Genomic DNA, 27,218 nt, shown 5'->3' on the forward strand with positions numbered 1-27,218 from the left:
CGGGAATTCCCGTTACCAGGCGGTTTATTTTATTTACTTGTAAACAGTTTATAAAGTCTACGAAATAAATCGACAATGCATTAATCCAATAAAACTTTTATTTCGTTCAATTTCCCAACAAAGTTACAGTTCTAATTTTGTAGATAAAGCTGTTTTCAAATGAAAAATTTTAAGTGGATATTAGGGTCACCCCATATTACGTCATTTCCGTCAATAAATTTGCATCAATATGGCGGCTGTTTTCAAACAAAGTCAGATGTCACAGAACTTATAATGAAATATTGCCTCTTATAACAGATCAGCGTACATATAACTAAGAATTTAAGAAGAATGGTTGAAAAGGAAAAATTCTTAGTTGTTATTTCTGTGTTGGAGGGTAAAAGAAACATACAAATAGATTTTTTTGTCTGTTGAGGAATTCTAAACACGTCCGTTCTCGTTTCAGCATCGAAAGCGATCGGCAAAATAAAACATTTTGCACGTTAAACACCTCTTAATAGTTTCTGGTGTACTGTTTCTTTGTATTTTTTACACTGTACTTGAGCAATTTCCTTTGTTGAATTGCTCTAATGACAGTAATGTTATTTTACATATGATATAATTATCAATTATCCATTCCTGTACACTTTCAAGGGAGATAATACACCTAATCACTGTCATTACTGGACATCACACAGGTTCCTGTGAAATAACTGACACCTCATTAGAAAAGTGATTGTTGTATGACATAAATAAGTCAAGCAGGACAGATTCTGGGTCAGCCTGCCAGGAATAGCGATAAGGTGTATAGACCTTATCATTGTTTAAGAATCTTTGTCACCTGATCTTTTAACGCCAAACAACAATCAATTTTCATGTGGCATTAAACATTTTCTGTTGCAGACCTGCCAAATATCCCAATTTTCCCGGTATCATTTTAAAAGTACAAGAAGCATGCAAATAAAAGAAATCAATACTTATAAGCTCATCATCAGTATACTATTACTAAAAGAAGAGTTATGAGAATATTTTAAGAGTAAAAAACAGTGCACACAGAAACACAGCCTAAAATTGGAACCCTTAAAATCTGGTCGCGCTAAATCCCCCATGGAGATTTCCCAAAAGTTGGCAGGTCTGCTGTTGTCATTATTATGACTTATGACAAATAATGTTATGTTGTATTACAGGAGGTCCATATACATGTTGATACATTTTGTTTATTGATAAAAAACTAAGTACCTGTTTCCCTAAAATGATTTCTTTAAAAATGTGCAGTTCAGGAATCATCTGTATACATGCCAACTTTTCACTTAATTTTGTTGCTGCTTTTATTTGTAAATAATCATATAATGTTTGTATGTATCACTATTATAAATTTCTTTCAAGGCCAGTTAAAAGATCTTTTGTGTTTTAGGAAGGAGATTTCCAAAGAGACCAAAGCATAAGGTAATTGCTGAAGCAAGGTTTGATGGTGAGCTTTTGGCTTCAGACCCTGTTGATCATGTGGAGGCCCCAGATTTCACACAGGAACTGGCGTGGGAATTGGATAAAAAGGGTCTTCAGCAGCACAGGTTACAGAGGACTTCAATTAAAATACAATGTTATGCTGTTGATTCAGTCAGTACCATGAAAGAAGTTATTGGTTATGTTGTTTTAGACATCAGATCAGTTCAAACAAAACAGGTACAATACATTTAAAGTCTTGAGTTTTTAAAAAATAAATAATTGCACAAGATTTGGTGGTGAAGTCTGTTTCTCTACTGATTTATAAAAGACATGCTTCCATTTGAAAGATCTGCACAAAAGATGTTTTCTTTCTATGTGCATCATCAGACATGGTGACCTTTTTTATGACTTGACAATAAGAAATTCAGAGAAAAAAAATAATAATTACATCATATCTGGATTTTGACAATTGAAGAACTAGGAAAATTATGTTTCTTGTATGAATTAAAGAAATATATATACATTTACTACCAATAGCTGACTGACTATTGTGTGGTTTTATGGTGCCTAACCACTTAAAATATATATATGTAAAATTCTTAACACAAAATAACTTGAAATGTAGTAAAATACATATATATATATATATTTTTATTTTATTTACAGACTGCAAAGTGGTATCCATTGCTACATTCAAAGTACAGTAAAAATAAACCTGAGATAAAGTTGTCTATTTACCTAGACGATGATAAAACTGGAGACCAGCCAAGTTTTAAAGCCAGAGAAGCACCTCCTAGAGGTTATTATAATATAAGAAATAAAATCAGGAAAGCACCTCCTAGTTAAAGTACAAACTGCATTTCAAAGAAGTGGTATGATTGCCAATAAGGCCAAATGACACAGAAATTAACAACTATAGCATGTATAGGATTAGGTCTCCATACAACCTTCAACAATAAGCAAATTCCATATCTCATAGTCAGCTATATAAGGGCATGAAATGACAAATGTAAAACAATTCAAATGAGAAAACTAAAGGCTTAATTTAAGTACAAAATGATGAACAAATAACAACCACTGAATTACAGGTTCCTGACTAGGGTCAGGCACTTATAGAATGTGCTTAGTTTCAGTTATTTCCCTTTACCTGAGAATAATCATTTTAAATCATTAAACGAGTAATTTGTAATATATTTAATTTGAAATATTAACAAAAACCAGAAGAAAGTAGATTGTTGACAAATTATTTCAGAGAAGTTTATTCGCTTCAACCTTTATATCTACTCAATAGATGCTGTTATTTTTCAGTGATAGAAGATTTAGCTGAGGGAGAAGGTTATTTGCGTACATTACAGCCTGTTTTAGTAGAAGATGAGGGTTACTACCAAATTGGGCCTGCAGACAAATGTAAAGATAGCTTTGTCATGTCTGTAACAATTGGATATGCTAATAACTTAGCTCAGGTAAAGAGAAATTATAACTAGGCTTAAAATTTACTACAGAACAGTTTTTATTAGTTATTTTAGATGATCAATTGTTATAAGAATTATATATTTAGTTATCAACACTGAGATCATGATTCTCCCCTGGTACTCTGGCTTCATCCTACATTAAAAAAAAACCCATCTATGATATAGGTGAGAGGACTGAATGTGGTTTCAAAACCATCAATCAATCATTCATCAATCAGGGATTATTCTACGCATGTGCTACAAAGCATTATCCATTAAATATGTTATACACAAAACCTCGTTTTAGTCATTTTTTCTGTGGTCGGGTTGTTGTCTCTTTGACACATTCCCCATTTCCATTTTCAATTTTATACAATACCAGCAGCTAGTGTATACTACCTACACCATCTACAGATTACCATCAAAATTTTTAGAAGCATTCTTATGAGCACTGTCCAGGTCTGCATTTCTGTCGTTATAAAACATGCAGACCATAATTGTAACTTTCCAAGCAAACAATTTCAAGAAATACTTTAAAACAATTACAAAATTTATCAAAACAAATTTCTTTTATTGCTTTTCTTCATCTTACAATTGTTGAAGGTTAAAATCACAAACCTTACAGCCAGATCAACATAATGTCACTTGACCACGATGTTCATGAAAAATATGACTATGATTAAATGTTTTATATATCTGCCATTACATTTACAAGGATTGAAAATAAATAGAAAGTAACCAAACTTGTATTGAAATAAAGTTATTAATTTGATCAAAACATTCATATTTGAAATTCTTATTAAAAATGGTAGTATGTAATGAATTAAACAAAAATTATGATAGATCCATTATAAATGTCAGTAACAACAAATTGATGTCACTTCTTTGATGTTTTCAGTTTTATCATCTAGTGTCTAAGTTAACTCATACACATTTATGTTTATGAAATAATGTGTTCAAAGACTTTAAACTTTTGAAATGTTTATTTAGCATTAGATTTAGCATAACATTGATTGTTTATCTCAAGTAATAAATATTACAATGTTTCAGTTAATTCCAAGCACTCAACCACTACCATCTTTAGCCACTGGATATTTCTTCTACTTTTCATTGCTGGGAAATGATGTAACGAATGAGACATTCCAAGACCTCATCAACCCAAACTTTCCTGCAGAGCGAGCTTCAGTTAAGATCAAGTCTAGTGTTGATGCTCTGAGAATATTTCTTTCTAGCCAGCCAGGAGTACAGGTAAAATAATTGATTAGAGTGCTTTAATCTGTTTATTGCCAGCCAGGAGTACAGGTAAAATAATTGATTAGAGTGCTTTAATCTGTTTATTGCCAGCCAGGAGTACAGGTAAAATAATTGATTAGAGTGCTTTAATCTGTTTATTGCCAGCCCGGAGTACAGGTAAAATAATTGATTAGAGTGCTTTAATCTGTTTATTGCATAGTACGCAAAATCTGTTTCAGTTAAACTTATTTTTTATCGAAATAAGAAGATGTGGTATGTAGTATGTCCATGAGACAACTATCTAGCATTAACCAAAGGACATGGATGTAAACAACTATACAAATCTATCAATAACAATTAACACAGGACATCTCTCTTACGAAGAAAAAAATTATAATAATGTAAACTAAGGACAAACACAACAAGCATGTGGAAACATTCTACTGCATGCAAATAGCATGAACATACAGGTATTTGCCAATCACTTGAAAATGGCTGATATGTTATTTTGTTAAACATATTATATATGTTTGTCAATACAACTTTTTGTAAACATTTCACCTAAGATAAAATGAGATAAAATTAGAAGAAATGAGAGTTAATATGACAAAATTAAAAAAAATATGTACAGAACCATATAAAGCTTATCTGTTGTGGCATTTATTAGGTTGTAAAATATTTATAGTGAAAAAAATTGATTATTGAAAAAATTCAATACATTTATTAAATTTATTTTAAAGGTCCATTTATGTTGTGGAGACCAGTCTTTAGGAAACTGTGAAATACCTCTGAATGCATTAATAAAGAAAAACAGTACAGAGATCCATATGAAACCTGTGACCATAGAGGGACCATTTCAGGTACTAAAAAGTCACTTGGTAATGAAAACTGGGTAAAAACAGTCTTCGTTCATGAATATCATTAGATTTGTGAATTACGTCCATCTTTTCAAAGATTTTTTGTCATGTTTAGAACTTTCTAGTCAATTTTGCTGTATATATATTTTTAATTCATGAACAAGTATTAAGAAGTATGATAAGTTTTTATTGTAAGAATATTTTTGTTTAAAAGAGCTGTAGAACTGAACTCGAAAATACTTTTTCTCACAGGTTTATTTGAACATGCTTCAAAAGCTCTTTTTATTTATTTCAGTTGAATCCACCTAACAAGGCAAAACAACAGATCTTATCTGCACCACCAGATTTAGCCCCTGTTGTTGGTGTGTCAATAGTACTCAGAAAAGAAGATATGGTAAATTATTGTGTATTCAAAGTTTATGCATGTTCTCTCAATCTTATGCTATTATTGTAACATTTCTCAGGTTTAAAGTTCATTCTAAGTTAGAATTACAACTTCAAATCAGACAAAACTGTTTTTTGGAGGTGTGGGCTTCCCATCAATGTCTGATTTACAAAGTTCAGCTTCGAAAACTTTCAAAAATTGTGGAAACCCGCAGGCATTTCACTACTGATCATGTTTATTATTGAGAAATACTAGGAAACTACTTCTTCCAGAAACAGGTCCCGTACAAAACAAAAATATTTTTTTTTTAGGAAATTCTGGATTTTTTTGTGCAAATGACCTTTTTAGACTTCTGTATCAAACCCAGTTTAGCTCTGACTTAAGAACTGTTGTGATTAATGTGTTCAAAGCTGGGCTCCATTCTACATTGAGACAAAAATGGATTTCATCAGCATCCCTCAGTCTTCCAGGTCAAGTATTAGGCTGAAAAAAACATTAAAATTGACGCTTTTTGTTCCTGATGACCAAATTTTATAGCTGGTTTTCACAAAAAGCACTAGAAGTGCAAGTTTTATGTCATAGATCAGTTCTTAAAAAAAAAGACAGTTATATAACTTGGTCTAAGCACCATTAAAAAACCAGTATGTCTCATTGAAATATTTTATACCATCTGTCCATACTACTGTATAAATTTCCTTAAAGATACAAACTTGTCCTTTTTCAGGGAGTCATGTCTCCTGGTAAAGGTCCTTCAGGGGAAAACATCCATGAAATTCCAAAGTCTCCTATGAGATCTCCTTCACATTCTCCAGTGAGATCTCCTCCAAAAACCCCTAAAAAAGATGGACACAAATCTCCTAAAAAAGGAAAAGGCAAAGGAAAAAGTAAAGGAAAACAAGAAGAGACTGCAGAAAAAGAAGTTCATTATCCTGACGATTTTGAAATTGGCAACAATACTCAGGAAAATGTCAGTAGCTTGGAGGAGGATAAAATGAAAGAACGTAAGTATTGGAGGACTTTTTGTCATTTGAAAGAAAATTCATATTTTTAAACTTGACACATTACTTCAGGGCTGTTCCATTTAATCTTGCATGGGACCTTAGGAAGACACTTTCAAAAACAGGTACACACCCACAGAATTTTAAAATTTCCCATGGATTTTCACTGCACTGGAACCCACTTATTGGTGAAAATTTGAAATTTCAAAGTGCCTCCCAAAAATAAATGCTTTCATGGAATTTACCTTAATATTTGTTTTATTGTTCTTTTAAAAAAATAAATTTTGCTTAAGGTTGCTCTGAAATTTAGTGATGGGGATGAGAGGCACAAAAATTAGTTTGATATTGGAAGTTGCATTTTCCTAAAGATAAAAGAATTTAGCAAGAATTATAAGTAATTGAAAATTTCTATCAAAATGGAAAAAAAACCACCAGGATGTTTACAAACATGTTGGCATTGCGTAGGTACCACCAACATATTTCACCTATAATGGGACATCTAAAATATTAACAACACATGAAGTGTGAAAATTGCGTTCATGCAATCAAAACCCATATGGAATTTTCTTGACTAGAATCAAGTTTCCAGGCTTTATCACTAAATTGGAGATAAAATAAAAATTGCATTAAACTCAACATTCGATACACCCTGTCCATGAATATGTCAAGAAATTGATTATATATGTACACAGATATTTATGGTACAAAATTATGTGTTCTTAGAAAAAGAGTAACTCTATTTTGAAAATTAATGCATTTTGTCAGAATTATTGTGTATATATGAAACATTCGTATAAGTTGTCATATTACTTAACCATTGAAATAAGAACTAGAAAGTATCTTGGATACTTAGGATGTAAATAGGATATATTTATTAATAAACTGTAATTTGTCTCTATTACCTTTGTAAATTAATCAATTGATTGCATTACAGACATATCAAAGAAATTGAAAGATAAACCTCCAATGTTTCCAAAGGGACCACCCAGTCCTATAATGGCTGGCCATGAACATAAAAGACTTTCAGACCATGGTATGTAAAAATATACATAGTCATATGATTAATAAAAATCAATTGTATATTGTTTGAGTATTATATTAAATGTGATTGTGTAATATTGGAAGATATTTTACCTTTACATAAGATTATGAGTAAAATTTAGTTTAACATGCAAATAAGAGTGCATAAATCATCAATTTTATACAAGAAGTTGAACATGAGAACACCTATATTGATGGTACAATTTAACTTTCTATTTTCAGGTGAACAAGAGTACAGTAATCAAACTACATCTACACACATAGCTATACCTCCCCAGGCACATCACTTCACATTCTCCATTGATTTACGCAGCATCAAAGATGTCAACTCATCAAACACATTATTTGTTTATTTAAAGTGAGTATTTTACAATCAACACGTGTTTCATTACTGAAGTGACTGATTCATATACTTTTTCAGTTATACCAACTGTAACCATATGTTGCTATAAAAAGAATTATGTATAAAAGAATATACCACAAAAAAAGAGTTATGTTTAAATTCTAATTCGTAAACTCAAACGAACATTAAATATTTATCAAATCACCACAAACTCTTACACGGGAGACGCCACTTGCAGAGACAAGCGCACATTTTATTATAAATATGAGTATAATATTTTTAAAAGTTCATATGAATATATATCTATTAAACAGCCTGTACTGGTTTCCCAATACTTGTTGTCCACAAATCTGAAAATGAATAATATGATTAATAATATTATTTATTTTGCAAAAGCTACTGTAAACTTTGTACTTGTTTGGCTTTATAAGTTTTTTGATATGAGCGTCACTGACTGTCTTATGTAGATGAAACGCACATCTGGCATTCTAAATTATAATCCTGGTACCTTTGATAACTATTGACTGCAATGGCTTGAATGACTTTAAATCACATGAGTTCACTCGTGCATGAACTCAATATCCCAATCGAACCGACCTTACTATAATTAACCAAACACATGTTGACTAGAAACAAACAACATTTTTCATGTTCGATTTTGTTCAACTTTGATAAATACATATAATAGAATATACTACAAAAAAAGCATTTTGTTATCATGCAATATACTGCAAAGACAGAATTATATATAAAATAATACACATCAAAAACAGAATTATGAAAATACAATATACAACAAAAACAGAATCATGTATGGTACAATATACTTCAAAAACAATTGTTTAATATATTGTTTACTTGAAAATCAGAGTATATACATTTAGTACAAAAACAGCATAATGTATAATAAATAATACTACAAAAAATAGAATTTTGCATTACTGCAATTTACGAGATCAACAGAATGTAAAACAATTTTTTTTATCACTTCTGTTATTATAATCTTTATACTATATAGTGTTACAAGTTAATGTTCATTTTATAGGTATATGTATCCATTTTTCGGGAGTGCTTCGGCCATTATTACACATCCTCCTGTAGAGATACGTAGAGGTATGGAGGTACTTCTTCCTCAGTCATTCTGTGCATTTGACTTTGCCTGCAGTACACAGCAATTACAAGAAACATTCCTCAGGTAAGGAATCAGAAATCGATAATTCAAAGAACAATGAATTGAATTTACATCAAGGAATTAAATTCAATGCTGAAGTGCTACGTTTTGGATCAGATTTTATTATTTGACTGTTAAAATAAATAAAATAAAACATCTTGCTTGATCTATGTGGTAATAATCCATGTGTACAACTTTCATTATATAGATAACACATAGCTGAGAGGGTGATAGAGCAGATTGGAATCTCTCGAAAAGGCATTGTCAACCTTGGCTTCGCTGCAGATGACAATGTTTTCTCAGGGTACCAATCTTCTCTATCACCCTCTCAGCTATGTGTTATTTATATAATGAAAGTTGTACACATGGATTATTACCACACAGATCAAGTTCCAATTTGGGTTGTGCTATTCTTACCGCTCTTAAGTTTTAAAAGTCCCTTTATAATGAAATTTAGCAAGCAAGAGCATAATCTGTTTCCCATGGGCACAATCTTCATTTATTTAAAGATACAAAGACCTCATTCTGTTCAGTCATAAGACTTTTGATTTTTTTGATACTTACTTTAAAGGGGTTTTAGCTGCCAATTAAGTGTTCATCAAATTGACTCAAATTCTCATATTTAATGTATCATATACTTATATGCGTATCCAAATTAAAATAGTCCAAAAGAAAATAACAATGGTGGACTTGCTATGATATAGTATAGACTTTGGTAATAAAGACATATATGATGTGTTATCGTTCTGCTTGCAATTTAGATTTAATGCCAGTTTATTAACCATTGAGATTGAATAATCATGTTGTGGTTTGAATCAGTCAATGAAATTGTTCTCTCTGGTGGCTCCCTTGTTTCACTTTTCAATGATTGCATTCTTCTCACTTAAAAAACTGAAATTGTTGAAAACATGTACAACTCATCTCTAGTAAAGGGTTCATATGATCTGATTCAAATACGGTTAGATAAATAAATTGCAAGCCAACAATACATAACTGATGTTTTTGAGCTTATATTTGACAAATTGAACAAAACTAGCTGCTAGAAAATTCATACTTATAATAGAAAATGATACTACAAAAATGCTTTATAAATATTTAAAAACAAAAGATCATTTTTATTTCTCTCTTTCATATGTATTTCCCCTTTTACTGCATTTAGTTTTTTAGTTCCCGATTTAAACAAAAAATGTATTTGTATTTTTGTTCGTAATATATCTCATGATAGAGGACTTTATTCTACCATTTCAGAATATTTTATTTCATCTGTTTATATATTTCAGAGTTCCATTGATGGTAGAGGTGTTCCACAGAGATAAACAACAGTCAAGAGATGTACTTGTTGGTGTAACTAAATTGCCCTTAGAACAGATCGTTTCTACAGATAAAAACAGAATCTCGGTAATATCCATAATTCAGAAAGAATATAAGAATTATGTTTTCTGGTCTTTTGGTCGATTTGTCTGTTTGTCCGTCTGTACCGCTTTAGGTTAAAGTTTTTGAACAAGGTAGTTTTTGATGAAGTTGAAGTCCTATCAACTTGAAACTTGGTACACATGTTCCCTGTGATATGATCTTTCTTATTTAAATGCCAAATTAGATTTTTGACCCAAATTTCACAGTCCACTTAACATAAAAAATGATAGGTCAAGTTTCAGTTAAAGTTTTTAGTCAAGGTAGTTTTTGATGAAGTTGAGGTCCAATCAAATTGAAACTTTATACACATGTTCCCTATGATATATCTAATTTTAATTTTAGATAAGAGTTTTAACCCCCAAATTACAGTCAACTGAACATAAAAAATGATAGAGCAAGTGAGCATCCATGTTTTATAGACACATTTTTTTTTTTTTTGTGTGAAATAAGTTATCCACACCTGGGCAGTTAGAAGCTCAAGTACAAATTTGTTATTTACTAATGCTTATTTACTACCTACACATTATTTGCATAGTGTCTTATTTTCTAACTCTTTATTAAATATGGTGTGTGAGGGTAGTAAAGAACTTGTGAAATACCTTCACTACAAACATACTTTGTGGAGTAGTTTTGCATACAATCATAACTGACCTACAATCCTTGAAAATATCTTTCAAACCCTCACATATATCCATTTTATAATCCCTAAGATCTAACATTTTTGTGAGCTTTCAGTAGAATTTAATACTGCTTGAGACTAAGAAAATGAATATAAACCAAATCTGAAGGTTGTGCTTAAAGAAAAGTGTAAAACACATTCAATGTTTATAGATTGCACACAATCACCTGATTAATCAGATATAACACATATTACTATCGTACCAGTAAGTAATAATAACATTGTTGGTCTATTTTTAGAGTAAAACAGGAGGTTCAGGTTGGAGGCAGAGTTTTAGTGACAGAATAAACGTTGTTTCTCCAGAGAGGTAAAATTTAAGATTTTTTTACTAGGGAGGGATAAAGAGAGAGAGAGGGTTTGCCAAGGGGTTGGGTCCCTTTAATTCTTTGGATTTCACTTTTTGATATCCCATTTTGTTTGACCTTTTTAGTTCTCTTGGCATCTATCAAATTGAAATTACATTAAAAATGCATCTCAAGTTTATATAAAAAGTGTATCGGACAAATTTGAAAGTCAGTGCCAATCAAGTAAATTTTAATAGAACTTATTTGCTTTGAAATTAAATTTATATTAAATATTGCAATAACATTGTAAACACTCTCACACCTACATTTCTTGTTATAATTTCATGAAATTTATATCAAAGGTTTTTATCAGCAAGGTCTTGGAAGAGTTAGGAAATCAGCTGAACTATCATACAAGAGTTATATCCATTGGAAATAGATATTTATAGAAATAACATTGTCAGCATATATATATGGGCGCATTTCATTTGCGCCAATTTTTAAAAAATCAAACCTTTCATTTGCGCCACAAGGTTATATATCATTTGCGCCAAAAAAAAACACCTTCATTTGCGCCATTTTACAGGTATGACAGGTAATATAACGGAAAAGTTAAAAGATTATTTACGATTTATTTTGTTTTTTGTTTGTACATTACTCCCCCTGGATACATGTGTGAGTTCATACTCATTTCTAATACAAAACTGAGAGTCACCAAGGTTATAATTATATATATAGTGCTCATATGACCAGTCCAGTGTGAGGTGTCAAGATGGACATAGTCAAATCTGAAACAAACAGAGGAAATAATTCTGTGATATTTGATGACGACATATATAGGTTATCAAATGTTTTAAAAAATGGAGACAAATCCTTCAGGTGTACCAAAAAAAATCTGCAAAGCCAGGATAACGACTAATTTTTAGCATTACTTGTATGATTTTATGATGTACTTATTTCTGAGGAATATGTTTAAAACTTTCTTTATTATTAAAAGACTTTTTAAAAAATTTAATGTTTTATACTATTATTACCTGTATCTGTAAGGCAAAATAGTGTCCTGGGAAATTGTGTCCACATGGACACTATTTCCTAGAAATAAGGTATTCAATTATGTCCATTGCCATTGATTATTGTCCCCTAAATGGACAGATTGCAATAGCAATATCTATGAAATAGTGTCCACTTGACTACAGAATGTTATGAAATAGAAGACAGAATTGGTGTATTAAAAATTAGCAAGTATAGATTAAAATACAGTTAGTAATATAACTTAGCAATGAATGTTATTCAATCATATATATAAAAAAAGTCCAGGAAGACAAAAATGTCATGTGAAAAAATGTCCAGGTGGACATCTTATCACTGAAGTATAGTATTTAATAATGTCCACTTTCAGGGACACTTTTTCATACCTGAGGACAGTGTTTCAAAGAAAAATGTGTCCAGGACACATATAAATAAGTAAATATTGTCCCGAGACCGTATTTACTAGGAAGTAATGTCGGGTGGACACTTTTTCATTGGGGACATTATTAAATCCTACATATCTACATGTATTTACCTGTAATAAAGGCGCAAAAGAAAGATTTAGTTTTTGGCGCAAATGAAATATGGTTTGTGGCGCAAATGAAAGATTTTTTTGGCGCAAATGAAATGCCAATTGGCGCAAAAGCAAAGCACCAATATATATATATATATATATATAGAAAAAATTTAAAAGAATTTATTTTTATGGTATTACTGTTTGACACATAATATATGTGTGTTAGTTTGGGCATTGTAATTGGACCACTTCTTTAACTGAAATTCATTTACCAAGAAACCTTAACTCTATACTTTATCACGGGTTAATCCAAGTAACTTCTCTTAAATACCTATTTGTTTATTTATAGTGAAAAGAAGGTAGGAGACATTTGTATGGTGCTTAGTTTAGAAGACTGGGGACCAATCTCAGCACATCAAATTGTTGTACAGCAAGAAACTACCAATGTAAGTACTATAGCTACTCATACTTTTTGCATAAAAGATATCAGCAAAAAATGAGTACATTCTCATAACATTTTAATGTTTTTCTGTGCATGGTAATATAATTTTATTTGGCTTTTTAGCATACTTAATGATGGTTTATCCAGAAACCACAACTATTAAAGTATTTGATATATTGAAATTTCTGTTTTTGATACCGTCTTAGTACAGTTTTTCCCCCTTCGTAAATATGAATTGTCTGTTTCCGGAACATTCTTTCCATTTGATTTCTGTAAAAGTTTGGAATATACAATTTTATGATTTTACAGAATTGGAACACTGAATATGTTGTAGATGTATAATTAAAATGATAAAAATGAAAAACATGTGATCATTTAGTTTACGTGATTGCAATTTTCTAGGCACCTAGTCATCCTCAAGTGCAACAGACACAACCACCTAGAGCACCGTCCCCATTAGAACCGAGAGAAACACCAGAATACCAAGCTGCTATTGAATTGGAGCTGTGGAAAGAAACTCAAGAAAAGAATTTTGAAAATCAAGTAAGGCAAAAGCTTTCATGTAAAATTGAAGTGTATCAAGCTTTTGTAAGCATTTTTACTCATTTATTTTGACTTTGACAAGTAGCTGTCAACATCAAAATAACATGTGCCAAAATATGGTTTACATACATCCCTGCTTTTTTTCAAGTAGTTCTTGTATAGATCAAGGAAAATGCAATGCCAATATTTGTTATGGAAAAGGTGAATCATTTGTCTATTTTGAAATTGATATAGGATTTTATTTCTTATTCAGTTAAAGCAAAAGGAAGCATCTTACATGAAAGCACTTGCTGAAGAATGGAAGAAAAGAGACAGAGAAAGAGAAGTACTCATGAAGAAAAAGGTAATTTAACTCTAATATTTTTTACAACAGACGCCAGTTTATTTGGTGATAGAAATACCATAATTTAAACAATTAGAACAATCCCATTCGGAAATGGTTTACATAATTTATCTTTTTACAAAAAGTTCTGAAAATATTTTAGTGTTAGAAATATAGATTTTAACACTGCAACAAGTGTATTTTTTTGTTCTATTTTCACATTTCTTGATGTGTGTGAGTAAATATTTCTCATCACTAGTGAAAATATCTGTTATTATGAAGTTAAACTTTCTTGATTTCTTCTGAATTTCATATTGTGATGTCCTGGTAAAAGGCGATCATGCCTGATGACGTCACATATAATGAACACGACTTTCTGCAAATCTTTGAAAAAGTGGGATAAAAAACATTAGAAAAAAAGATTCCACCACTATAACTCATGTATTTCGATATCTCTCCACTTTCAACAGTTCAATTTAGATATTTAAAAAAATTTGCAAACCTCAGGCTTCAAATTTCTTGAGTGGAGAAAAATAGTGACACACTTGTTACAGTGATGGAATCTATATATCTTTTCCCATTTTGACTCCGAAACACTTTTTTTTATCTTCTTCAAGCAGTTTTTTGTCCAATTTCGTTCTAACTGTTGTGATTTTGTTAAATCCTGTTTGTAACCCAGCATTCTCTCTCTTTTGTTTGTAGTTGGCAGAGTATGCAAACCTAGAGGAACAGCTTAGGAAAACATTGAAAGATTTAGAAAAAAGAGAGAAACAGCTGGCCGCTAATGAACAGGAAGTTATGAGATTAAAGAAGGATTTACAGAGAGATCATGATGCCAAACTTCAGGAAATGAAGGAGGCTTCTAGGCGTATGAAAGATGATGTTGATCATAAGATAGAACTTGAAAAGTATGTAGATAGTCATTAGAAATTAGGTGATGAATTAATAGGTGAAAAAAACATTCCCATGATAAACCTTATACAACTGTTCTTGAACAGACATGGATTTATTTTTATTCAATAGAAATAAAATTTCCTTACATGTGGATGACACATTCTTTGTTTTATTTTGAAAAGGATAAATTGTGAATAAAACAGCTTCTCCAGTTGTTGAAATGCCAAAAAGGAAAATGATTATTTGTTTTTGTATAGTTTCTGTTTGGTAGATGCTACATTTACCATTTAAGAGCTATGCCGTTTTGCTTTTAAAAGAGAAAACAGTGATATTTTAGAAAAGCTCAGATATCTCTAATTTCTACAGTTTTGCAAAAGAGAATAGAGTGATATTTTTAGAAAAGCTCATATATCTTTAATGGCTAGAGTTTTAATGAATTACTTTAAGCTAATACATTCAAATAAAACTGACTTGCATTGCAAGACTTTAGGGAGATAGAGTATTTATTACCTTTATTTATAATTCAATAATATTTTTTCAGATCAAAAACAAAAGAGATAGAAAATTTAGTAGAGAGATATAAAAGAGAGGTAAGTCAGTCAGAATTTGTTTATTAGGTGAATAGTTAATCATGGTATGATATAGCATTGAACAATTTTGGTTATCTATGAGGTTTAGGAAAAAATTGATATCAAGTATAGTTAAGTTATTCTCTACTGTAGTGATGCTTGTGGAAATATGGAGGAACAATCAATTAAATTTTTGATTTACATTAGTCATTTGTCTTCTTTAAAAATTTCGGGGTCCTTGGTGGCAGAGTGGTCTAAGTTGTCAAATAAATTTTTAATTTAAATTGGTCATTTGTTTACTTTAAAAATTTATGGGGCCTTGGTGGCAGAGTGGTCTAAGTTGTCTAACAACTATATATCACTAATCTGTGGAAAAATGAGGTTGTCATCTGAGGTGAATCCAGCATGTGGCAGCTTCATTTGACTCCAATCTGATTTGACTAGGTTATCATTGGTTGATGGTTCTTGCCTGGCACCCAGGCTTTCACCACCAATAAAAAAGACTTGACAGCCATGAATTAGCATAATACTGCAGATATCATATGGAATTATCTCCCTTTGCCATCCAAGTGTCAATGTTTTGAAAGTAAAAGTAAATCAGTATAAAAAGATGCAAAGAATTAAAAAACCTTAAAGTATTTGGATTGATTGATATAATACTTTCTGCATACAGGATCTGATCAAAGATTATGTTTTATTTTTAAGATGAATGAAGCAGAAATGAAGTACCATAGATTGGAGAAAGATTTTGCTGTTTATAAAGAACAACAGAATACCAAACCAGAAGTCAGACTACAGGCAGAAATCAATCTTCTCACTTTAGAAAAGGTAAATCTTATCATAAATAGCTCATGTGGTCTGATGTGAAGTAATCTCTTTAAAAGATAATATGACCTTTTTACATTGAAAAAAACACAGAAAAATATACAAAGTTGTAATGATGATGATATCTTATTTTTTGGTGGTGTTTATTAAAAATCCATAGTCAAAAGTAAACTGAAATGGAAGCCAGTTATTTTAGAAATTAAACAAAAGTTATAACAAAATCAGACTGATTTATGTACAGGAAGACTGTAGTGGCACAAAACCTAACTTGATAATTTGTTTACTTTTATAAGGTTGAACTTGAAAGAAAACTTGATACTGTAAACAAGTCTAAGGTACACTACAAACAGCAATGGGGGAGGGCATTAAAAGAACTAGCTAGACTGAAACAGAAGGAACAAACTGCTGCTAAAGCTGAATTAAAGAGACAACAACAGGAGTTAGAACATATGAGGTTACGATATCTAGCTGCCGAGGAAAAGGAAGTGGTGAAATCAGATAAAAAGGAATTAGAGGAAATTAAGAATGAATTAAATAGGTAATTAAGATTATAAATAGAATTTACTGATGAAAGATACTGTAAATTCAGAAAATTTTGTGTGCATTTATTAATGTGATTGTTGAACACTGTATAAAATGTGAGAAAAATATTGATTTTTTTGAGGAAATACTGCATACAATCAATATCCAGATTTAAAAAGTGATTGACTTTTGCACTGCCTTTCCCTTGCAATAGTAAAATCGTCACAAAAATCTCCAAATTAATTTCCAGTAATTGATTATAATAATTTGTACAGTTTAAGGACCTAAAATTGTACAAATAAGCTTATGGCTTGCATGTGTCACATAATGCAAATGTGAATGAAAAATAAACGTTTTAAAACTTTTAGTGGAAATAAAGTGGAAAGATTTATGCCATACATTCATACAATTCATTGTATTGATAAGCATGATAAACAGAAAAAACACATTGAAAAATATTGTTTATGCTCTATGCTAGACATCTTGTTAAGTTAAAGAAAATATAATAAATGGTTGATAAAGGAAATTTTGCCAAATGAAGGCAAAATGTACAAATAGCTGTGGTATGTTTCTTGTAGGTATACAATGTACATAAGGAAGGCATTTTGGAAAAAAAGTAACTATTCATAGAAGTAATGTTGGAGACACACATGTTAAACTAAAACATTGGTTATTATTTTTTTTAATTGAAATTATAAAATTAAACTAGAAGTTTGACCTTAAAGTTAAGATGGAGCCTGGAGGTAACTGACATAACATTGAACTATTATTTTATTTTCAGGTTAAAGCAACTTGAGGAAGAAAAGTTAAAGAATTCTTTTGAAAACAGTCCGCGGGAAGTGGATGGTATGAGACCACTGAAACCCGATCTAGACTGCAGTATAGATGAACATATAACAAGACTTATTGAAGAGCGTGATACTTTGTTACGGACAGGTGTTTATAGTACACAGGACAGAATTATCGCTGAATTAGACAGACAGATTAGAGATTCAATGGTTCAAAAGAAAACAAACAACTTGTGAAATAGAAAGAAAGTTGTATGATGGAAGCTTGTCTGTGATAAAATGATTGTTTATGCCACTGAATAGTCATCAGTCAATTCACTTTTTAAAGGAAGCAATGCATGGCATAGCAGAAAGTGGTGTCAATTTATTATGATTGATATGAATTCAGTAGTTTATTTGTTATTCAATTTTGTAGAAAAGGATCTTTGATGTAGAACTTATGTCAAGGGGAATAGCACACATTCCTCATTAAAGGATGTTGTTAAGAATACAGAAATTTATATTGAAACTTACAAAAATATCAAAATTTTGTTTTGAGTTCATGGAAGAAATCAAAATTTGGGACAGAAATGTATGTACAAATTCTATTTAAGTAGGCAAAAAGATCAAGTCTAAGGGGAGACAATTTGAAGAAATTCTAATTTAAACTATGATAAAGATGGTTGATTAATGTTATATATATTTTACTGGTTAAAAATCAAGTTACCCTTTCCCTTAGTTAATTTAACAGTTAAGTTTCTTGTAGATGAAATGATTTATTTTTTTGTTTCTAATTGATTGAATACGCTTCAACATGCAATTAAGTTCATTTTTATCAATAAAGACTTGATAAAAGAAATGTCTTAAAAAATGAAAACATTTTAGTTGTACTTTAAATATATCCTATTCGAATTAAAAAGAAATAAAAAAGAATTAGACATTGTAGAATAAAATTTAAAGCTAATATTTGTAATGTTGAAAAAATCTTTTAAAGCTAAAAAATCATTAATTTACAGCTGTCAAAGTTTGTGGTGCTGATAAAGTGAAATATAATGTTTAAATACAATGTGGTATATATATGAAGTGTTAGAGGTAAAAATCATGATGCACCTATATACAAATAGTTAGGAAAGGAGAAACTTTCAATGTGTAGATCCTTCATCATGTTCATGTTTAGTGATGTAAAAATTTTATTGTCCTATTCTCACTCCAGAATAATCTCATTGTGATAACTACAGTCGTTAACTACAAACTAGGCTCTTAATCACTATTATGTCGTATTGCATTTTTTATAGACAATAAATTTTGATTAAAAAATCATGCAAATGATATAAAAAATATAGAAAAGTCTACCAGCTCTAACTCAAAATATGAATAATTCTTTGTTAAGATGGGTCTGTAATTCAGTTTGACAGCTTCAGATATATTTATTTTTGACCTTTTTTGACTGGACTACTTTACTTTTAGTTCATCATCCAAATTTTTTAAACATGTAATGTCATCCCCTTCTTCATATTTTGTGAATAAAATTTAAATGAATACATTTGGAAAGTGGATGAAGAAAATACTTGGACCAAGTCAAAAGGACTATTGAATTTGGTTCTGGAAACACATATTCATGATATATGAATAGCAGTTAAACTTAGAAATCATTACCATTATCTTTTACAGCCATTGTTCATTGTAGATATATCATTTTGCCAAGGAGCCAGAGAAATTTTCATTTTATTAAACATACTGTATCATTGTTAATTTTGTCAAGTAAATTCTCACAACATTTTTAATTTCAATTTAAAAAAATCTTGTTTAATATTTATCCGTCCTGTTAATGCACTTCTAGTCCATGTTCATTTAGCATTTATATTTTACATGGCAGAGTCTGTTTAAACTATTCTTTTGTACCCTAGTAATCTTCACCAGAGAAATTAAACTATAAAAGTTCATAAGAATGTGGAAAATGTTCCTATTTGTCTGATAATACAAGATTCTAAAAGGCAAATGCAAGTTTGAAATCATAATCAGAGAGTTTTTAATTGCCATTATGCACTGATTAATGTTTGCATAGTTTCAGCTGCAGCAAATGCTATCAACAGTAATGATTCATAATATTCTAAATATTTCCTCCCTTCCTTTTGTCTTCATATATAATTTATTGATAGATGTAAGAAGAAGGACTTCATTGTAGAACTAAATATCAGAAGTCTTGTACTCACTGTTAATCCTATTTTTTAGTGGCCCTTTCTGTTGTTATTTTAGCCCTCCCTCTTATTATTTTTAGTTTGCCCTATAATGTGGTTATTATAGATGAATAATCCTTGAATCATGTTTCACCAATGCTCTGATTCTATGTGAAAGTGATGATGTTTTTATAGTTGATTAGTCTTTACTCAAAAAATTACTTTTGTTTCTTTTGTTTTTTTAAACAAATGTATGCATTCAGTCATTGAATTCATTTTAGTGATATTATATTTTATTGTTGACATTTTTATTTATTTATTTATACAAAACTGATTGTATATATAGAAAACTTATACAAGTGTAAATGTACACATTTGAATTCACTTATATATGTATATACATTGGTATTAATTGTTGAAAGTATAAATAGAATTGATATGTATATATATGTTTTATGGAAATATGCAACAAGATGCCATAATGCATAAAGGAAATAAAACAAATACTAGCCTTCAATTTTGTCTTCTATTAATTAAACAGGATTAAGTAGCATGACCTTCATGTTTTGAAGGAGCGAATTCAGTAAATGTTTTGAGGGAAGTTCTTTTCTGAAGTAAAATGATAGATCAATGTCATTTTATTTTTACTTTTAATAAGAGTAGCACTTAATAACTTTGGTGTACTTGAATAAATTTCTTCATTTATTTAAGTCTGTCCTTAGGATTTTTACTCCCTGGACATCTCATCTGAAACCACCAGACAAAACTGAACCACACAGAGCAGAATGTATTGAATGTCCTTTATGAAATCTCCTCATTTTGTTCTCATATGATGGATACATGTGTGCAAGTATTTAACTAAGATTGGCCAATTCTCAAAGTAAGGAGAATTTTGATAAAATTGAAAATGGAAATGGGGAATGTGTCAAAGAGAAAACAATCCGACCATTGAGTTGAATGTTTTGAATCTTTGATTGATGGTGGGAAGACACATACACTTCAGGTAAATGATAACTGATTCAACATAGTTCAAATTTAAAATATAAACCACAACTTTTTATCAACTTTAAAACGAATTTGCACAATTTCAATCAAACTTAAAGTTGTCCATTGGTTCGATGTGTTTGAGCTTTTGCTTATGCCATTTGAATTGGGACTTTCTGTTTTAAATTTCCCTCCGGATTCAGTAGTTTTGTGATTTTCATTTTTGTAAAAATGATATATTTATAAATTTCTTTAAACAACCTTCCTGTAGTTTTAATGGGATAAAAGACGATGGCTGCGAAATTTATGATTCATGTTGCTCATGTCCAAAATGGCCTGTGAAACCACAGGCCAAATGCTTAAAACTTTAGGAGATATAGGTAGGAACACCCTCTACTAACAACCCCATTAATGTTTATATCACAGGACACATGGTGTCATTGGTGAAACCTATTGTATTTTCCATCTTTATTGTATGCAACCAAACTTTTGTCCATGACCTCATTTTGATGGTTCAGTTATGAGTAATATTTTTTACATCTTTGGTACAGGCATGAACTCCTTACAAGGTCAAATGACCACCAGACAGGGTTCACCGGTGATATCGACCTCATGAACCAGGGATCAAAGTTATGTGAATAGGTCAGTATCTCAGATATTTGCAGCAGTAGGTCTAAGAGTAAATTTGAGGTATGATTGTAATGTGAACACGTCAGTCGAACAGGTTTCATTGGTTTGATTCCTTTCTCATTTTTGTGTTTCTTATTCTCTTGGCAATAGACTAAATATATTTAGTGTATGGAATGATGGTAGGATGAACATGTCTGTCTGGTTTCGATTTTCATCATTCATTGGCAAATATCAGTTTTTCTTCGAATGAAGACTGTTTCTTAGATATCTATACTATTAAACGAGAATACCTCATTTTGGGTGTCGCTTCTCTTCTTTCCACAATAAATTAATCATCATGCCTCTGTGTCCTATGGGTACAGTGCATAATTGCATTTGTCATCCATTCATATGATTATTCAGATTGAGTTATTTTGGGTGAAAAACGAGAAAAAAGACGTCCGGATATGTTTCCGTCATTGGGCGAAATTTTAAGTCAGATTAGACTTCCGGTTTGCGTTTTTCTGTATACTTTGAACATACATTAATACTACGAATACAGTGTATTTTCTGTCTTATATCCGTCATTGGTCGAGAAGACCTCATTTTGGGTGTCGCTTCTCTTCTTTTCACAATAAATTAATCATCATGCCTCTGTGTCCTATGGGTACAGTGCATAATCGCATTTGTCATCCATTCATATGATTATTAAGATTGAATTATTTTGGGTGAAAAACGAGAAAAAAGACGTCCGGATATATTTCCGTCATTGGGCGAAATTTAAGTCAGATTAGACTTCCGCTTTGCGTTTTTCTGTATACTTTGAACATACATTAATACTACGAATACAGTGTATTTTCTGTCTTATATCCGTCATTGGACGAAATTTAAGTCGGATAAGACCTCCGGTTTGCGTTTTTCTGCTTACTTTGAAACAAATACATATACTACGAATAAAGTGTATTTTCTGTCTGATATCATTTTCAAGTTTACTATCCACGGCAGTCACAGGGTTTATTTAATAGAGAGGGTCTGAATAATATATCAATGACCGCTGTGGATCAATTATTAAACTAAGAATTGACTGTAAAAAGAAAATACACTTTTGGAACGTCTGGAACGGGTGTTTTTAAGATCGAAATTTCAGGATTGACCATTTCGGGATCCGGGATTTCTTTTTTCGAATTTCGGGATGTCGAGATATTTAATTTGTTTAATAAATTCAGAACCTCGGGATTTCATGATTTTAAGCCCGGGATATTGGGATCAGGGCCCCTCCGCAGTGGCGGATCCAGAAATTTTCATACGCAGGGGCCCGTTGACTGCCTAAGAGGGGACCGCTCCGGTCATGCTTCAGTGATTCCCTATATCAGCAACCAATTATTTTCCAGAAAAGGGGGGACCGGGGCCCCTTAATGTTCAGAACCTCTGGATTTCATGATTTTAAGCCCGGGATATTGGGATCAGGGCCCCTCCGCAGTGGCGGATCCAGAAATTTTCATACGCATAAGAGGAGCCCGCTCCGGTCATGCTTCAGTGATTCCCTATATAAGCAACCAATCATTTTCCAGAAAAGGGGGGACCGGGCCCCCTAATTGTTCATAATATATACAGATAAGCGCTAAAATTATTCATGTGTCATTAAAATTAATAGAGAACAAACAAAAAAAAAAGGATTTTTTTGTGGAAAAAGGAGGAGCCGGGCTAGAAAAACAATTATCCTGTCCCAAAGTACCTATCACTTGTGATACCTTTTCTGAAATTCTCAAGTCACTTAATGTTTTATAAAAAAAAAGAAGATGTGGTATGAGGGCCAATGAGACCAAAATGACACCAAAATTAACATTTAAAGGTCACCTTACGACCTTCAACAATAAGCAAAAGCCGATACTGCATAGTCTGATATAAAAGGCCCCGAAATGACAATGTAAAACAATTCAAATGGGAAAACTAACAGCCTTATTTATGTACAAAAATTAACGAAAAACCAAATATCACTGAACCACTGAATTACAGGCTCCTCACTGGAATGTTCATAATACATGTACACTAAATGTATGTTCATAATGAAATTAATAGAAAACAAAAAATGGGAATTTTGGAAATAAAGGAGGAGGGTTAAAATAAACATTTTCCTGTCCCCAAGAACCTATGATTTTTGATACTTTTCCTGAAATTCTCAAGTCATTAAATCTTTTACAAAATTCTTCCTACAACACTTTACATCCTTTCAAATACGCTCTGAATGCCCGCGATTTCGCGGGTGTGTTCTAGTTATAATCAAAAGTCCAACCATTTTTGGTCCTTGGAATGATTGTAAGGCGCACATGTATGTTAAGCTTGTATCAGACCTTTGTCCATTGGTCAATGTTAAGTTTTCAAAGTCGAGTTTTGTTTCGTGCATACAAGACAGACATAATTTATTTAACCTTGATCTCATGACATAGACATGTTTATGTTATACTTGTAATAAAATTCGATATTTTTTTTAAAGTCTTTCAATTTAAAATCAGTTATTGTCAGTAACGTAGACAAGACACTTTAGAGGGTGCATTTTTGTTCTTGTTATCTTGGTTTGTTTCTTCTTATCGAATCTATGAGATTGAAAAATCAGTACAACGTTACCTCATTTTAGAAATTATATACAATTTCTATGGAATTTATTTTTTCAGTAAAAATCAAGAGGTTTTAGTACGAAAGTGAAAAAGCGAAAAATATAAAATAACAGTAGTATTATGTCTGCGTTTTGATTAAAAAACATATTTTGTCATATATCATAAAACATTAATGAGCGAGACAACAAAAATGAATCTGTCTTTCCCCATATTATTTTCAAATCATTTACACAGAAATAAAAGCAATTTCATTGCAAAAACAATAATTATAAGATGTATCTGATAACAGAAATACTCTTTCAATTTGTATACTTCTTTTTGGAATATTCTGTTCATTTGCAGGTCCCACATTTTTGGTCATACATTTGGAATGCTTGGGGAACAATATGAAAATATTCGATATTCAGATAAATTCAAATGAATCCTATGTACCTACAATATCCAATCTAATCAGAAATACTTCCCAATTATACAGTCATTATAATTTCAAAATCTGCCTCAGGGTACAACATAACCACTTAATCATATGTATTTTCACTATCGATAGATCCATCATAAGAAATTAACTAGAGATAGTTTATAGTGTGAACATGTTCTAATGACATTGACTTCGCATATTTGATACAATGCCAGTCTTAATTGATTATAAACCGACGCTATCAGACCATAAACAACTGACGAGTTAAAAAAAACTAACCCCAATGCAGATTTAAAAAATCCATAAAAGCTTACAAAATATCAAACGTTATCAACCGACAGAACGAGTGAAAAACAACTGTAATATTGCTGACTTGATTCAACTTGGTTTGATAGCTAGTCAAATCTCCCACTTGTTTAACAGTTTGATATATTGCGTTATAAACAAAATTGGATCACAGACTTTTTTTTTAATTTACCTTTTTTAATTTTCCTTTTTTGAATTCCCCTCCGAGTTCAGTATTTTTGTGATTGCACTTTTTGGATGAGCTACTCAAGACATAATAGTTGAATGAGACAAATTTTGTAAACACACCTCACAGACATTCAACACAACTGACCAAAAAAATCAAGCAATCATACAATAAATTGAATAAAGACACCATTACATATTTTTTTAGATGCTAGTAAATTTGACAAATACATAAACAAAAAAGTTTGTGTAGTCCATGGTTTATACCGTATATAATATACACGTTTTTTCAATTGAGTACACATAAAGGAAAAAAAAAATGGAAACTACACTGTAAAAATTTAATGTGTCAAAATCGCACCCCAGTCCCACATGTATAAGAAACGCAAAAAATCAAAACCCACTAGCAACAGGTATAAATAACCAGTCATGTTAAAAGGCATACGAACAAAAGAAACATTATAGAACGAAAACAGTTAAAAGTAAATATGTAAAGTAAAAAAAAAGATACAAAACTTACATACATAACAGCACCTAGAATATATAACTCAAGACCATCCTATATCATTTGTACAGTGGACATATATATCTATCAGGGCTTGATACTTTCTGTTGAACCTTTTCAGAAGAAGGAAAAAACGTTATCTGACAAAATTCAGACTCATTAATATTTTGCTAAGACACCAATGACGTTGTACAAAGTCTGAGTAGCCACAGGAAGCTTTTGAAACAGGATACACATGTCTGATATGCCAACTTATAAGCCAGGTATTTAAAACGAGATTTTACAACCATTTACAACCGACTTTACCGACCATTCGAGAGAAGTATAGCCAGTCCAGGTGGTTAAATACTTCCATCACAATTAACAATCATTGGTGGTGGTGGACGTGTCATATTGGAGGGTTCCACCAATTCAGTAGTTAAAAGTTATCAAAGTACCAGGATTATAATTTAGTACGCCAGACGCGCGTTTCGTCTACATAAGACTCGATCATCAGTGACGCTCAGATCAAACTAATGATAAAGCCAAACAAGTACTAAGTTGAAGAGCATTGAGCATCCAGAATTCCAAAAAGTTGTGCCAAATACGGTTAAGGTAATCTATTCCTTGGACAAGAAAATCCTTAGTTTTTCGAAAAAATAAAAGTTTAGTAAACAGGAAATTTACAAAAATTACCACATAATTGATATTCATGTCAACACCGAAGTGCGGACTACTGGGCTGGTGATACCCTCGGGGACGAAACGTTCACAAGCAGTGACATCGACCCAGTGGTATAAATAGTTATCAAAAGTAACAGGATTATAATTTAGTACGAACAGTGTTGACACGAAATATCATTAATTTAGTTTTTCTGGAAATAAACTCAACAGTTTATAAATGTCGAATACTTCGAAACATTCACGTTTTTCTGCGTTAGTCGTTTTCATAAGAATTTTACCACGGCATTTTCGACTTTTGATACTATTCCACAACGAATTTGGTCATCCAACTGTTTCGATTTGATCGTCACTGGTGAGTATTTTGTAGACAAAACCCGGGTCTGAAATATACAATTAAAAGCCTGGTCTAATATTTATTCAAAGTAGGATAAAAAGTCATTAAGATGAACAGATTCAAAATAAAAAGGGTATCGATCTACCACGAGGAAATATAAAACGAAGTTATAAGAATCCTGATTTATATAACAGATAGATATAATACCCTATTCGATATAATTTGAACAAGGATTTGTATAGTAGGTAATAATATAGAAACATATATAGAATACTCAACACAAATACGATGTCTTATGATTTTTAGTATTCATGACTCGCGTTATGTCTCTATTATTCCATTAGAGACATACCAGTGAGCTTGAAACCAAACGCATAGAAGCTCAAATCAAATAAAACTTTACCCACTTTAATATTAAACTGTGAATGCCAATGAAGGGTTCCAAATACGGCTTTATATGCTTTGGGGGTAAACACCTTACTGTTTCAATCAACCAAACAGCAGGAACATATATGTTGACGTTAGATAAACTGTTCACATTAAAAAGTCAGTATTCAGAAAACGTAATTAATTGGAGGATAAATGCGTCCCCGCTAATCGTGACTTCCATTTTCTTTTCGGTATAGTAAAAAAAGATCGACAGTGGTTTCCCTTTACTTTGAAACCACAAATTCATCAATTTAAACACAATCGAATTCAACGATTAGTATTTCGTTTGTGAATCATTACATGT

The 27,218-nt window shown here is 31.2% G+C and overlaps 1 protein-coding gene across 1 annotated transcript; it reads left to right on the forward strand.

The window, feature by feature from the left end:
• The first annotated feature begins 21 nt into the window (after positions 1 to 21).
• On the forward strand, positions 22 to 20,404 carry LOC134716057 (centrosomal protein of 120 kDa-like). Its single transcript, XM_063578774.1, has 21 exons — positions 22 to 376; positions 1,394 to 1,662; positions 2,092 to 2,224; positions 2,734 to 2,888; positions 3,927 to 4,124; positions 4,850 to 4,969; positions 5,262 to 5,360; positions 6,076 to 6,352; positions 7,284 to 7,382; positions 7,613 to 7,748; positions 8,779 to 8,928; positions 10,185 to 10,302; positions 11,236 to 11,303; positions 13,176 to 13,272; positions 13,671 to 13,811; positions 14,065 to 14,154; positions 14,836 to 15,041; positions 15,569 to 15,617; positions 16,302 to 16,424; positions 16,715 to 16,959; positions 17,725 to 20,404. The coding sequence occupies exons 1-21, from the start codon at positions 331 to 333 to the stop codon at positions 17,966 to 17,968; spliced, it is 3,063 nt and encodes a 1,020-aa protein (XP_063434844.1). The 5' UTR covers positions 22 to 330; the 3' UTR covers positions 17,969 to 20,404.
• Positions 20,405 to 27,218: the final 6,814 nt, after the last annotated feature.

The sequence above is a fragment of the Mytilus trossulus genome, chromosome 4, assembly GCF_036588685.1.
Source record: "Mytilus trossulus isolate FHL-02 chromosome 4, PNRI_Mtr1.1.1.hap1, whole genome shotgun sequence".
NCBI classification, from domain to species: Eukaryota; Metazoa; Mollusca; class Bivalvia; order Mytilida; family Mytilidae; genus Mytilus; species Mytilus trossulus.

Bases quoted from the DNA above. Each gene is read 5' to 3' on its own strand.
- LOC134716057 (XM_063578774.1), top strand. From the start codon at position 331: ATGGTTGAAAAGGAAAAATTCTTAGTTGTTATTTCTGTGTTGGAGG. The intron at 1,663-2,091 runs GTACAATACATT...TTTTATTTACAG, and splicing joins GATCAGTTCAAACAAAACAG to ACTGCAAAGTGGTATCCATT. The intron at 14,155-14,835 runs GTAATTTAACTC...TTTTGTTTGTAG, and splicing joins AAGTACTCATGAAGAAAAAG to TTGGCAGAGTATGCAAACCT.